The sequence below is a fragment of the Sorex fumeus genome, unplaced genomic scaffold (genome assembly GCF_029834395.1).
Source record: "Sorex fumeus unplaced genomic scaffold, SorFum_2.1 ptg000110l, whole genome shotgun sequence".
NCBI lineage: Eukaryota > Metazoa > Chordata > Mammalia > Eulipotyphla > Soricidae > Sorex > Sorex fumeus.
Window position 1 is genome coordinate 1506999 of NW_026606167.1, and position 13452 is coordinate 1520450.

The 13452-nt window shown below is 52.2% G+C and overlaps 1 protein-coding gene across 2 annotated transcripts; it reads left to right on the plus strand.

Annotated features, from left to right (window-relative positions):
* The first annotated feature begins 2118 nt into the window (after window positions 1–2118).
* Window positions 2119–13293, plus strand: GTPBP6 (GTP binding protein 6 (putative)). Of its 2 annotated transcripts, XR_008795301.1 has the most exons (11): window positions 2119–2470; window positions 3391–3528; window positions 3948–4018; window positions 4145–4275; window positions 4608–4675; window positions 5401–5559; window positions 7777–7985; window positions 9779–9927; window positions 11760–11912; window positions 12473–12761; window positions 13042–13293. XR_008795301.1 is itself a non-coding variant. In XM_056135145.1 (10 exons), the coding sequence occupies exons 1-10, from the start codon at window positions 2119–2121 to the stop codon at window positions 12594–12596; spliced, it is 1554 nt and encodes a 517-aa protein (XP_055991120.1). In that variant the 3' UTR covers window positions 12597–13017. The 2 variants fall into 2 exon arrangements, 1 of the variants encoding a protein (XP_055991120.1); XM_056135145.1 differs by lacking the exon at window positions 13042–13293 and having other exon boundaries at window positions 12473–13017.
* Window positions 13294–13452: the final 159 nt, after the last annotated feature.

A 13452-nucleotide genomic window follows, 5' to 3' on the forward strand; every position in this document is an offset into this window, starting at 1 on the left:
AAAGCTCAACCCGCTCCCCTCCAAGGGGCTCCGGGAAGGAACACCCAGGCGCGGGGGCAGAAGTCTTGGAAGAAACCAACCTTGCTGACACCTTGGTCTGTACTTCATGAACTGCAGGATAATACATTTCTTTATCTGTGCTGCTCAGTTTACAGTCATGGTTATGACAGCCCCAGCAGTTTTCCCTGAGGAATTTATCCTGACCAAAGCAGAGTCTTATTTTAATGTCACCATGATCATGGACACCTTTATTTTATTTTAACCAGAATCTTGCATACCCTTACTTTATTGTCGCCATAATTGCATGCGCCCTCCCTGCAATTACTGTAGGTCTCTAAGCATTGCCTTCTTGACATATACACATAAAATTATTTTTAACATTCACCTTATTTAGCAAATTTAAAAAATTAACTTAGTTTTATTTATATTTGATCTGTATTATTTAGATTTTGCTTGTTGATTATTTGCATTTATAAATTATTATGCCTTCATAGCTTTCTTTTTTACCACATACAACTTCCAGTATGGTGAATAGTATTTGAATATACCTGAAATGTCTTATATGTTTCACCATAGTATAAATGAAGTTACTTTTCTCGAATAAAAATTGGGCAATAATGAGCCCAGAGATATGGTACAGGAGTTTAGGTGCTTGCCTTGTACACGGCTAACCCTGGTTGAATCCCTTGTACCACATACGATTCCCAAAGCACCACCAGGAGTGATCTCTGAACATAAAGCCAGCTTTAAACCCTGAGCATCACCAGGTGAAACTCCTTCCCATAAAATAAAATAAAATAAACTTTGGGCATAACTTCTCACAGCTGATGTCTACAATTTTATTATGTAAGGAAAATCAAAGGAAAAGGCTTGTATTCAGAAGCATCAAACACAGTGGAAGGTGGGTGTGAGTTTAAAGGTTGTAAAAGCACTCCATGGGTGTGTGTGCTGAGGACAGTTAGATCATAGGGTTTCACTGGTGCCTACCTCAAGGCAAGAGTTGAGAGATTGATCTCCAAGGACTCTGAACGGCCACTAATGACCTCTACATACTAAGGTTGTATGTATGCATTTGTGTGTGTTTGTGTGTGGGGGAAACAAAGGAATACTTACCAACAGAACAGTGATTTCTCTAGCAAACCACCTCAAGTAAGACAGTGGAATGCTGGAGGGGTTCCTCTGCACTGGCCTGCTGGGGCTGTCATAACCATGACTGTAAACTGAGCAGCACAGATAAAGAAATGTATTATCCTGCAGCTCATGAAGTACAGACCAAGGTGTCAGCAAGGTTGGTTTCTTCCGAGACTTAACTTTTTAGCTTGGTTTTGTTCAGTTAGGATATTGGAAGTTGCCAGGAGCTCATCAAGTTGCCAGATGTTTTGTCTCTTTCCAGCTTTTAAGTGGGAGTTCCTCCTCTCTTGAAAATAAACTATTTGATGGGCCAGGTGAGGCTCTTGCCTTGCAAGCAGTCCACCTGGGTTCCATCCTTAGACTGTGTGGTCCCCCTAACACCACCAGGAGTGACTCCCTAATACTGCGAGGTGTGGCCCCAAATAAACAAAAAAATAAATGAAATATCATATTTGCCTGAACGTTGTTCTAAGTCTAAAGTCTATATTGGAAGTGGGGTAGTTAGTTATAGCATTCTCTGTGACCTTCCTCCAGGCAGACCCTGAACTCCTGAAAGGTAAAGTTCTCTCTTTCATCCATGCAGAAATGATTTCTTTTTGCGGACACCTCCTAATTCCAGATTTATATTTGTTTACACAGCTGTGTTGCATTCTTTAAAGGCTTTAATTTAGCTTGAAGTAATCATTTGTTCTTCTTAATTGTGAACCCATAACATGAACTGATGAATGGGCTGCAGTGAGCCTGAGTTCACTCCAGCCCCACCCTCCCAAGAGTCTGGGACGCTCGGGGAAGCGGCCCACGCGAGCGCCGCTGGGGTGCAGGCAGCAGTCTGCAGCTGCCCGAAGGCCGCACAGCAAAGCGCGTCCCACGTGGCAGGCGCCCGGCCCTCGTCCAATCAGCGCGGGGTCACGTGAGTCCGGGGAACCAATGGACGCCCCCGCGGCGCCTCGGCCGCTACCGCGCCCGGTACGGAAGCGTGGGCACAGAATGTGGGCCGCGCGGGCCGCCGTCCTCCTGGGGGTCGGGCTCTCTCGCGTGGCTCGCAGCCTCCGGTCACCGAGGGTCACGCTCCCGCTGCCGTTCCAACCCCAGCACGGGCTCGCCTCTGTAGGACATGGGGGTGCGCAGGGCCAGGAGGGGCGAGGGGGCGGGCAGTGGGGCCCAGGAACTAAAGGCCGGAGGAGCCGGGCGGGAGAAGAGAAAGAGGAAGAGCCAGACGATGCGGGAGAAGATGAGGCGCTGCTGAAGAGGGAGCCTTTGTTGCCGGCGGGGACGCAGCGCGTGTGTTTGATTCACCCTGAGGTCAAGTGGGGACCCGGGAAGCCCCAGCTTACACAAGGTGACGTGTGGGCGGGGCGCCGAGGGCCAGAACCAATGGCCGTAAGTCAGGCGCGCTCTGGGGGCGTGGTTTCTAGTGCTGTAACCAATGAGATCTAAGTCTGGGGGCGGGGCTACGAATGCTTTGTACCCTTGAATAGTCCCGGAGGCGAGCCTTGGGGGGGGAAGGGGCGTCTCTGATTTTGACCAATGGGGCCTAAGCCTGAGAGGGCGCGGTTTTATAAGGCGGGGCTGTGAGGGTCGTACCCGCATTCTAGATTCCAAGAGGCGGAGAGATGGGGGCGGGCTTCCGAGGACCGTAACCAATGGGGCGGAGGGCTAACCCACTGCGGAAACTGAGGCAAGAGGGCTTTGGAAGCAGGACTCTGAGGCCCCTAACGGAGAGTCCGGGACAGAGCTTCCAGGCCTATAGGATGAGTAGTTGGAGGTCAGGGTTATGGGGGCAGGCATCTGGGCCTTGGGTGCATCAGAGTTTTGCCTCGTGTCATCCTATCCTATGACTATGGACCTGGGTGGATGCTCTCTTTCTTTCCTACATTGGGATCAGCTCTGGATGACACCCAGGACAAGGAGTCGGCATCCTTTCGCACACACTGTTCATAAGGAGCCTCGTGAGACTTGACCTCCAGCAGGTCAGGACCGGCCAGGGCGTCCCCTCACCTCCTCCCACCCAGTTCCAGCATAAGGCTGACCATGCCGGTGCTCCCACTCCGCTGGTCGCAGACCCCACTCCTCTGACCACCTCATCCATCACTGGCTCTCTAGAAGCACACAGCTGTGTTTCAGACAAATACCCATGCAGGTGCTTTCCAGGGAACCTGCTTGCAGAAAACAGGCAGTAACCCAACAGAGGAGCACAGAGTAGGATGCACTGGGCATGGTTGGACACCAGCCCTCATACTGGCCTCTTTCTCCCTAAAGCCAAGTGGCAGGTTGCAGAGGCAGAGGCACTGGTAGGCACCCTAGATAACTGGTCAGTGGTGGAGACATTGGTGATACCCATGAAAACACCTGACAGGAAGCTTTTGTTCAGCAAAGGAACCCTGGAGCACCTGACAGGTGAGTGTCCCTCCCCCCCACCCCCCTAAAATTGTCTCCTCTCAGAGAAGTGGAGGAATATGGCTAACCCTGAAACAAGGCTGCCTTGCAGAAACACGGGGCAGTTGTCCAGAAGCTGCTTTTCCCTTGGGAGCTGGGATGAGGCTCTGAGAGTATGTTGCCCGGTTGAGAGTGTGGGGGAAGCTACCTCTGGCCCTACCCAGTCTTCCCTACTGTCTATGCCCCATGATCTGGGCATGTTCTTGTGACTCCATCATCCCTGCCGACAGAACCCATCCCCTCTTGTCCCTGTGGAATTGTGAGCTCTTGCCTCAGCCCGACTGACTCCTCAGATATGTGCTTTGAAGGCAGACACAGCCCAACAGAGTGCAGGGCTGGTCCCTCACAGACTGGCCCCCTGACGAGCCTTCCTTTACTAGAGACAATCCGAGGGTCCTCAGAGATCACAGCTGTCTTCCTGAATGTGGAGCGGCTGGCTGCACCCACTCAGGTACTGCCTAGCCCATTGGTTCCTGCCCAAGCTTGAGGGTGAACAGCAGGGATGGGGGTGGGGCAGAAGAGGCATGCAGTGGTGTGTTGCATCTGCCCCTGCCTGAACACACCCCTCCTGCTGCAGAAAGAACTGGAAACTCTATGGGGCGTGCGGGTGTTGGACCGGTTCACCGTGGTGCTTCACATCTTCCGCTGCAATGCAAGGACGCAGGAGGCCCAGCTGCAGGTGGCCCTGGCAGAGCTGCCCCTCCTGAGGTGCCGGCAGACACTCCATGGACCTTCCCTGAATCCCTGTTGGTGGCTGTCCTGTGGAGTGCATGTGACATAAAGTGGCCACACCCCAGGCCAGTAGTTGGTGGGGTCTGTGTCCTAGCAGTGTGCCTGTGGGGCCACCCTCATGTTAGGGATCCCTCTCCAGTCTGGGCCAGTGTTCCTCACGCTGCCTAGGAGCACCTAAGACTCCAGTCTCTCCGTTCTGAGGCCACAACCCCAGTTGTCTTCTTGTCCCGAAGTGTGCCGCCCTCTCAGTTCTCTCAGCCAAGTTATAGACAGGCCTGCAACTCTCAGCTGTTCCGTTTTCATTCCAGGTCCAACCTGAAAGATGGCAGCAGCTGCTTGGAGCACAGAGGGGGCTCTCGCTATATCATGGGGTCAGGTAACGTGGGCCTCATCCTGACTGGGCGCTGGGAGGGGGGTCCTGAAACAGCACCCCTAGAAGGTCTTAGCAGGTATCCACCTCTGTGCATACATTCACACAAACTGAGCTGGTGTGGTCTTCTGTGCACTTGTCACAAAGGACCACACACTGGACAGCACCTCCCTTTGTCCTGCAGACCAGAGTCCGACCACCACGACTTCCAGGGCTGTGCTCCCTGCCTGTTCAATTTCTGGGGGGCTCTGCCATCCGCTGGTTGTGGCTGCGCCTTCCTGTCTTGGCTCTGTCTGCGTGTGGCTTCCCCTGTGTATGTGTCTCTTTTGTCTCTTGTGAAGACATGGACTGGATTGAGGGTCACACCAGAACCTTGTTTAGGGCTGTCCACTCCCAGAAGAACCCACTTCAGCCTCACAATTGCAGAGACTGTTTCCCAGAGAAGGTTGACCTGGGTTCCAGATCAGGAGGGAGACATGTCTGGGGTACACTTAGCTCATTGCATATATCTTGGGTTCTCCTTGGCTCTCCCCTTGGCTTTCCTGGGTAAAGGGGAGCTCAGCTGACCTCCAAGGTGCAGTCTGGAGGCAAGGCCACCCCTGGGTGGACAGTCTCTGGCTGTGGGGAGCAGCCTCTGTCACCCTCTACATTCCCAGGGACCTGAGGTGGAGCTGCTCTGACATGTTCCCCTGTTAGTACTGCTTGCTCACCACCATCCTGGGTGTTTTTAGGAGAATCTTTCATGCAGGTCCAGAAACGCCTCTTAAGAGAGAAGGAAATGAAGATACGGAAGGCCCTGGAGAAACTCAGGAGTAAAAGACGCCTCTTGGGGCGGCAGCGGCAACAGCGGGAGCTGCCAGTCATTTCAGTGGTGGGATACACTAACTGTGGTGAGTGAGTGGATGCAGAAGGTGGGGGAAGTGGGGTACCAAGATAGCAACACTCAGAATACTGACTGCAGTGGGTGGTAGTGCTTAGAGTGCAAAATCAGTGTTTGCTTAGTGCAGGGTACATTGACTATGGTGTCCTGAGACAGGGACATCGACTGTGGTGTGCTGAGACAGTTCCTCCCTGACTGCGGTGTCCTGAGACAAGTACACTAACTTGTCTGAGAAGTGCAGACATGAGGAGTGGGACACCTGAGGGCCGAACGAATGGGCTCAGGGAACCCCCTGAAGACCCTTCAGGCAGCAGAAATCGCCTGGTACTAGTAGAGCATGAAGCAGGCCAGTCCATGGGATGAGTGAGCCATACAAGGTCCAGGCCCAAGGTCCAGGTGCATGTGTGACTGCCCTCTTATGGGCATTTCCAAACAGAAATTGGAAGTGACATTTGGTTTCCCTCATCATGGACACGCACTTCCCAGAGCAGAAGTGTCAAATTTCATGACCAGATATCTCAGTGTGTTTTCAGGTGCAAAGTATACATCTGAAAGGCTGTATGAAGAGAAGATACATGTAACAGGAAGAACTTTGGGCCCCTCAGAGTGTGAGGGACAGGATGTCACAGCCTACTGAGATGGCAGCACCAGATTCATACCCTGATTTCACTTTCACTTGTGGGTCTCTGTGGGCCTTGGTGGTCTCCACATGATGCATGAGTGGCTGGCCATGCACTGTGGATCTGAGGCTGGACAATGAAGTGCCTTCCCAGGAACCTGGGCCACCTGCCTTAAATCCAGGCCACACACACCTCCCAGGAGACCACAAGCTTCTGCCTGACTCTTGGAACCTCAGCCTACAAACAGACTCCCTAAGGTCCCTCAGGAGGCACGGTAACCCTGAGGCTCCCCCTGCCTGCGTTCAAGGTCCCTACAGATGAGATGACCTCACTTCACCCTCAGGCAGGATCAGCTGGTGGCCACCTGTGGTCAGATGACTAGTAACAGGTGTGGCCCGGACATGGTCCTTTGTAGATGGGCATCTGTGTTCAGGAAAGGCTGTGGGATGCTGGTGGTGTTGAGGGACCTTATGTCTGTGTTTGCTTCCAAAGCATCTACATAGACATTCACTGCACCTGACTGTATCCACCACACTTCGTCACTTCCATACACACCAAGGGGTTTCAACCACCAGTCCTAGTCCTGTGCTGGTGTGCAGACATATCTGTGTGGTTACAAAAAAGTTATTGCCACTTAACAGGAGATAGCACAGCGGTAGGGCGTTCGCCTTACAAGCAGCCAACATGGCCGACCCGAGTTCGATTCCTCCGCCCCTCTCGGAGAGCCTGGCAAGCTACCGAGAGTATCTTGCCCGCAGGGCAGAGCCTGGCAAGCTCCCCGTGACGTATTCGATATGCCAGACACAGTAACAACAAAGTCTCCAATGGAGACATTACTGGGCCCGCTCGAGCAAATCGACGATCAATGGGAGGGCCTTAACAGGAGACATGGCGGGTCATCCCAGGGTCCATTTTGTGGCATTATAAATACTGATAGAAAAATCTCCTTATCTAATTGTTTTTATTTCTGCCCTACGAGTCCACAAAATGTTTCTCATATTTGCACCTTCTAGTAGCTCTAATCAGATGTCCACCCGAGGATTTACCATAAATCCACCGAAATTTAATCACTGCTTCACTGCATCTATACATCATCCTGTGTACACCATTGTCCACTGTCTGTCTATACAGATGCCTACCTTTCTCACTCCCCATCCAAACTCCGTCCCCCATTGTCTCCGCCAAGACCCCTTTATACACATTACGCATCCTCCTCCACATCATCGTCTTACACCGTCACCTCTCATCTGCTCCACACGCTGTTTATACACTCACCCATCTCACATACTGTATCTTCCCATATTCCAACATCACCCCCACATCTACGCTGTCACCTTTTGTCCCCTCTATAGCATCACCCGTAAACATCAGTCCCATGCTCACCATCCCTCTGTGCACCCCATCTGTGCCATCACCCAACCAAACAGGCCCCCAGACTTAAAGTGGTTCTTTTGCTTGGTGCAGAGGCAGCCACATCCTTACCCTCCAGGGTCCTGCAGGGCCTCAGCACTGGGTGCTGCCTATCAGGGACAGGGTCAGACGTGTTAGCAGCCCAAAGCCCTTACAGGAGCCTTTCCTTCAGCATGTCTCCTTGCTCTCCACTGCAGGAAAAACCACACTGGTGAAGGCACTGACGGGGGATGCTGCCATCCAGCCCCAGGACCAGCTGTTTGCCACACTGGATGTGACAGCCCATGCAGGGTCACTGCCCTCCCGCATGACTGTCATCTACATGGACACCATTGGCTTCCTCTCCCAGCTGCCCCATGGCCTCATTGAGTCCTTTTCTGCCACCCTGGACGATGTGGCCCATTCGGTGAGTGTGGTCATCCCAGGGTCCAAAACCCTTTACAGACAGTGGGAGGGGGGCAGGTCACTCCCATGTGACCTCACCGGGAGGCAGGTCCCTAGCATGTGACATGACGAGGGGCAGGCCCTTCATGTGTGATATAACCAACACGAATCCCTCATTAGTGACATTACTAAGGCAGGTTCCTCATGTGGCATCACCAGGGCGGGTCCCTCATACTTGACATCACCAGGGTAGGTCACTCATACATAACATCAGTGTTGGGTCCCTCACACAGCCTGTAGGGTAGTTCTCTCACCTCTTACCCTCTCAAGGAGCTGATGTTGAGCCTCTCTGCTGTGGTGGTCTTGTGAGCCCCCCTTTTGGAGTTAAGGAGCACACAGCACTGTCCAGGGAAATGGGAGAATACCATTCAGTCATTGGTCAGGCTGATGTGCAGCTTCAATGATTGTTCCAAGGGTTCATGCTCTGTTCCTTCTTAAAAGTGCCCCAGAGAGAACACGAGGAAAGCCACAAACTGAACGAAAGGTACTCCCACCAAACTGTGCTGTCATTGGGCACAGTTTGGAGGGGTCTCAGAGATAGGAGAACAGTGTGGCTTGTCCAGCAGTGTGGGATTAAGAGGGAAGCCTGAGGACAGGTAGCCAGGCAAGTTGAGACCTTCCCTCAGCCTGTGAAGCCAAGTTTGCCATGATCCAACTCTGGACCAGGCGAGACAGGGTGGGCAACTGCATTATCTTGGCAGGATTCCTAGACCAAGAACCTCTGAAACACATTTATATGTTGAAAGTGTGTGTGTGTGTGTGTGTGTGTGTGTGTGTGTGTGTGTGTGTACACATATAGCCCTGAAGTTGAAACCACAAATGTAAGCAGTACCTCCTGGCAACACCAGGGAGCCTTCTCATGGAAACCCTTGAAATTGGAAAAGCAGGGACTGGGGCCATGCTCCAAGGACTGAGCACAGCTTTACAGTGGCCCAGCCTCTGCTCCTAACACTGCATGGTTCCCCAAACACCATTGAGATTGACCTCTGAGCAAGAGCCAGGTTTAGCTCCTGAGCTCCATTGAGAAAAATAAATAAGGAAAAGTATTCTTTAAAATGTGAAATGCTCTAAACTTTGTTTAATATGTTTCTCAGGCCTGTACATGGCCAACCTGGGTTTGATTCCCATATGGTTCCCCAAGCCCCACCAGGAGTGACATCTGAGCACCACTGGGTGTGGCCCAAAAACTTAAATAAGTCAATAAAAATTAAATATTTCTCAAAAGGATGAAAGCCCAAATGAATGAAAATTGGGTGGTGCTTCTAACTGGCCTCTTGCTACCACTGGGGAGGTGCAGAGGACTCCATGGTGCAGGACACAGCCAGGGCATGGTATGTGACAAAACTCAGATGGGACAGGGATATGACATGGTATGCTGTAGCTGGGATGGGTCTGGGACATGATGGAGACATGATGAGAACATGACACGTAATATAACTGGGACATGAGAGGGACATGATGTGCTGGAGCTGGCATGTGACAGGGACGTGATGTACTAATATGGGGACATACGCTGTGATGGCACACTGAGTGGTCACAATCCTGGCACACAAGGCTGAGTGGCCTGGCAGCAGGCAGGACTTGGGATCACCAGGAGGGCTTGTGACTTGTACATCAGTTTATTGTCCCTGCATCCTGCCCACTCCCCGCAAGATAGATGGGCTCTGTGGGGGCAGTCCTGGCCTGCTGTATCCTCGTGTGTCTCTGGGGACCCACAGCCTGCACATCCCAACCTCGAGACCCATCTGGTGGCAGGATGTTATCATCCACGTAAGAGACATGAGCCACCCTGAAGCCGAGCTGCAGAAGGCCTGTGTCCTGTCCACGCTGCGTGGCCTGCACCTGCCCGCCCCACTCCTTGCCTCCATCGTGGAAGTTCACAACAAGGTGGACCTGGTACCTGGGTGAGTTGTGTGTTTTCAAAAAGCTGGCAGCGCTCTCTCTTGCCACTGCATTCAGTGGTCTTGAGCCACTTCTCCCACCCTGGGGAGGCCAAAGGCGATAGGTAGGCGAAGGAAGGAACGAGGGCCAGGTTGGTCGGTATCAATTGTAGTTTATTCCAATCTCCACTCCCCTTCTGCTTCTCTATCTCCAGCCCCCTTCATTTTCCTTCTTGCTTCCCCCTCCTCCTTCTGGCCTCTGGATCTGACTCTGCCCCCTCAGTTTTACAGTCTTAGTTTATAGCAATCACATAGGGTGGTGATACAAAGGTGGGTTGAACATTAACAAATCAACAGAGAGGAGTAAGACCACTCCTCCAGGAGATTAACTCAAGGATAAAATCTCATCTAAAGATTACTCCAGATTACTAGGAGATCTGCTCAAGGGCGGGATACCATCCAGGGTGTGTCGCTTTCTTCTTTCCTCAGCTAGTAAAAGTAAGTAAAGTAAAGGCCCTCCCATTGATCGTCGATTTGCTCGAGCGGGCCCAGTGACGTCTCCATTGGAGACTTGGTTGTTACTGTGTTTGGCATATCGAATACGTCATGGGGAGCTTGCCAGGCTCTGCCGTGCGGGCGAGATACTCTCGGTAGCTTGCTGGGCTCTCTGAGAGGGGCGCAGGAATCGAACTCGGGTCGGCCATGTTGGCTGCGTGCAAGGCAAACGCCCTACCGCTGTGCTAGTAATCCACTTAAACAGTTGTAGTAAATCTACTTCTAATCTGTCTAGCAATGTCATTCTGTATGAGCACAGTAAGAGATATAAATTTAAGGTTTGGTTCTTCCTGAAGACATCTCACTATATATTCTGCAATATATGTAGACCACAGTTCTCAAGCCAGTTTAGTCTTCCTAACCCCAGCAGGGTCCTAATCTCATCATTACTTTTGGATCATGACAGCATTTGTCCATGATCATGCCCTCAACTTACAGTTGAGTATTGTGGTGCTTTGACCTGGCCCATATTGATGCCAGGGTAGCTCACAGCTTGCCCTGGGTCCATTCAGTCCCTTGTTGGGACCTTGCTTTTGGGGTTCTAGGAACTAAGGGCAACTGAGTCGAGAAAGCAGATGCTCAGGAGTAAGTATTATTTGGAGTCAGTCAACTCCCAAGTTACGAAAACATAATGTTAACTGTCTTCCTGTGACCATACAGAAAGGACATTGCTTTAAGTATGCAAAAGACATAACTTACAAGTTCAGTGTCCTTAGAAGGATCTGATCTTAATGGGTTATCAGAATCTGATTAGGGGGAAAAGATGATTAATTGGTTGGGGAGGATAGCACAGAGAAGAGTTTACAGATAAACACAGGAATGGGAGTGACTCGGGAGCACTGTGATGAATATAACCCGATAAACCTAAGCTCCCTGTGGCAAGGGAGAAAGGACAAACCAATGTTACACTACAGTGAGTGACGTCCCAGCCACACCCACTACTGTAGACTTGTCCTTGTGTACCAGGGGGACCCCCACCACACCATACGTTTATCCTGTCCTGGGATAACTCCCTCGCACCCTGGTTTGGGGCACCTATCACGTGGGGTTCACCTACTCTTACGAGAAGCCTTCCTGTGCCAGCGTCTCTCGGGGACCAGAAATTCTGTCACAGCCTGAGCAACACATTTGATTGAACCCCACTTTCCACCCCAGCCTTCTCTTGTGCCTTGTCCTCTTTGTATTGTCCTGTGAATACCCCTATGTGGCCTGTGCTTTCCTCAGGTAACTGGAGGGTCACAGGCAAGTGTGTGGTACTCTTAGGACTGCCACTGAGCAGGGTCTGCCTCCTTCTCTCCCAGGTACTGTCCCACAGGGCCACATGCTGTGGCTGTGTCTGCCCTTCTGGGACAAGGGTTGGAGGAGCTGAAAGCTAAATTGGAAGATGCTGTTTTGATGGCAACAGGGAAACAGATTCTCACCTTCCGAGTCCATCTGGATGGTCCACAGCTCAGGTGAGGAGACTTGGGCTGCCCGGTAGGAGGAGATAAAGGCCTGGGGTGGGCACAGTGAAAGGATAGAGGTCTGTGGGGATGGGTACATGGGCATTGGGAAGTAATTGAGACCCAGGGGATGGAGGGTCTGGGGGATGGTCAGGGGAGATGGAGGGTCTGAGGGGTGGTTGGGGGGGATGGAGGGCCAGGTTGGGATAGAGGGTTCGGGGCATGGAGGCTCAGGGCGATGGACGATCAGGGGGGCCCAGTGGGGATGGAAGGTCAGAAGGATGGAGGTGGGGGACAAGGTGGGGCCTGGGTTCCGTTGTGCAAGTAGGAGGGATAAGAAACAGGAAAGGGAGTTCCAGGTGAGCCACTTGCCAGCAGCAGAAGTGATTAACGTCACCTGCACATTCAGGGCCTCACCTTCCTTTTCATGTCAGGTTCATGCCAGTTCCTCAGCCAGCCAGAATAGGGTCCTGATGTGGGGTGCGAGTGTGGACTGGGGCTGGCGCTTGTGTGGTGAACAGGTGTAGGATGAGATGGTCAGGCACCCCTTCCTGTCTGTCTCTCCTGCACAGCTGGCTGCATGCAGAGACCACAGTGCAGGAGGTAGCCGTGTTCCCTGAAGCTGGCACAGCTGACGTCACAGTCATCATAAGCAGCTCTGCTCTGGGCAAGTTCAGAAAGCTCTTTCCAGAGTGACAGACGGTCCCAGGAGTGGAGTGGTGCTGCCTCCAGTTTCCATCTGCACCCACGGGTGGTTGATGTGAAACAGTTCCTCACTGGCTATGATGTCTCAGAGCAGGAGGGGAAAGGCTGTATGTCTGCGTGTGGAAGCCTGTCTGCCCGCTCTGCTGCCAGCCCTTGGTGAGTTCAGAGGTGCTTCTCGCCTGTCGGGCCCTGTCTCACTCACTCAGCAGTCCAGGCCTGCTGCCCCCTCACCACACAGTGTCAGAGACAGAACTAAAAACAAGGGGCCTGGTGCCCACAAATGTGTGGGACATCCATGTATCTGCCAAGCCAGGTGTGTACATCCATGCACATAAGGCCTGGGTCAGTCACCTCTCGTGATTGTGGCAGGCCACATACTCTTCTTTGTAGAAAATAGAAAACTTCCAGCATCCTTTCTTGTTTTGTTGGTGCTCAGGGGTCACTCATGGTGTTTCCAAGGATCAAACCCAAGGCTTCTGCATGCCATGCCTGTGCTCAACCTGTCACATCATCTCCCAGCTGCAGTACCTTCCTGATGCCCCGTGCAGAAGAGGAGACAAAGTAATGTCCCGCAACATGTCCACATCAAGACATGGGTTCACCCTGGGTCCCCTAGCAGGAAGTGGCCCTGGACATTCTGAATCTAGCACTGTAAGCAGAAGCCTGTGCAGCTCCGCCTGTGCTCACTTTCACGGTCTCACACCTTCACTTGAGACCTTGGTACAGGACAGTAGGCTGTCCATGCACTTCAGTCCTGGGCTTGTCCCCTGGATCTTGGAGCCTGAAGGGACTCTGCTGGGTCAAAGGCACCTCCGAGGTTCATCTTTCCTGCTAATTTGCTGGTCCC

Coding starts and splice junctions, on each gene's coding strand:
- GTPBP6 (XM_056135145.1), top strand. CDS start 2,119: ATGTGGGCCGCGCGGGCCGCCGTCCTCCTGGGGGTCGGGCTCTCTCGC. Junction 4,019..4,144: donor GGCTGGCTGCACCCACTCAG/GTACTGCCTAGC, acceptor CTCCTGCTGCAG/AAAGAACTGGAAACTCTATG. Junction 11,913..12,472: donor CTGGATGGTCCACAGCTCAG/GTGAGGAGACTT, acceptor TCTCCTGCACAG/CTGGCTGCATGCAGAGACCA.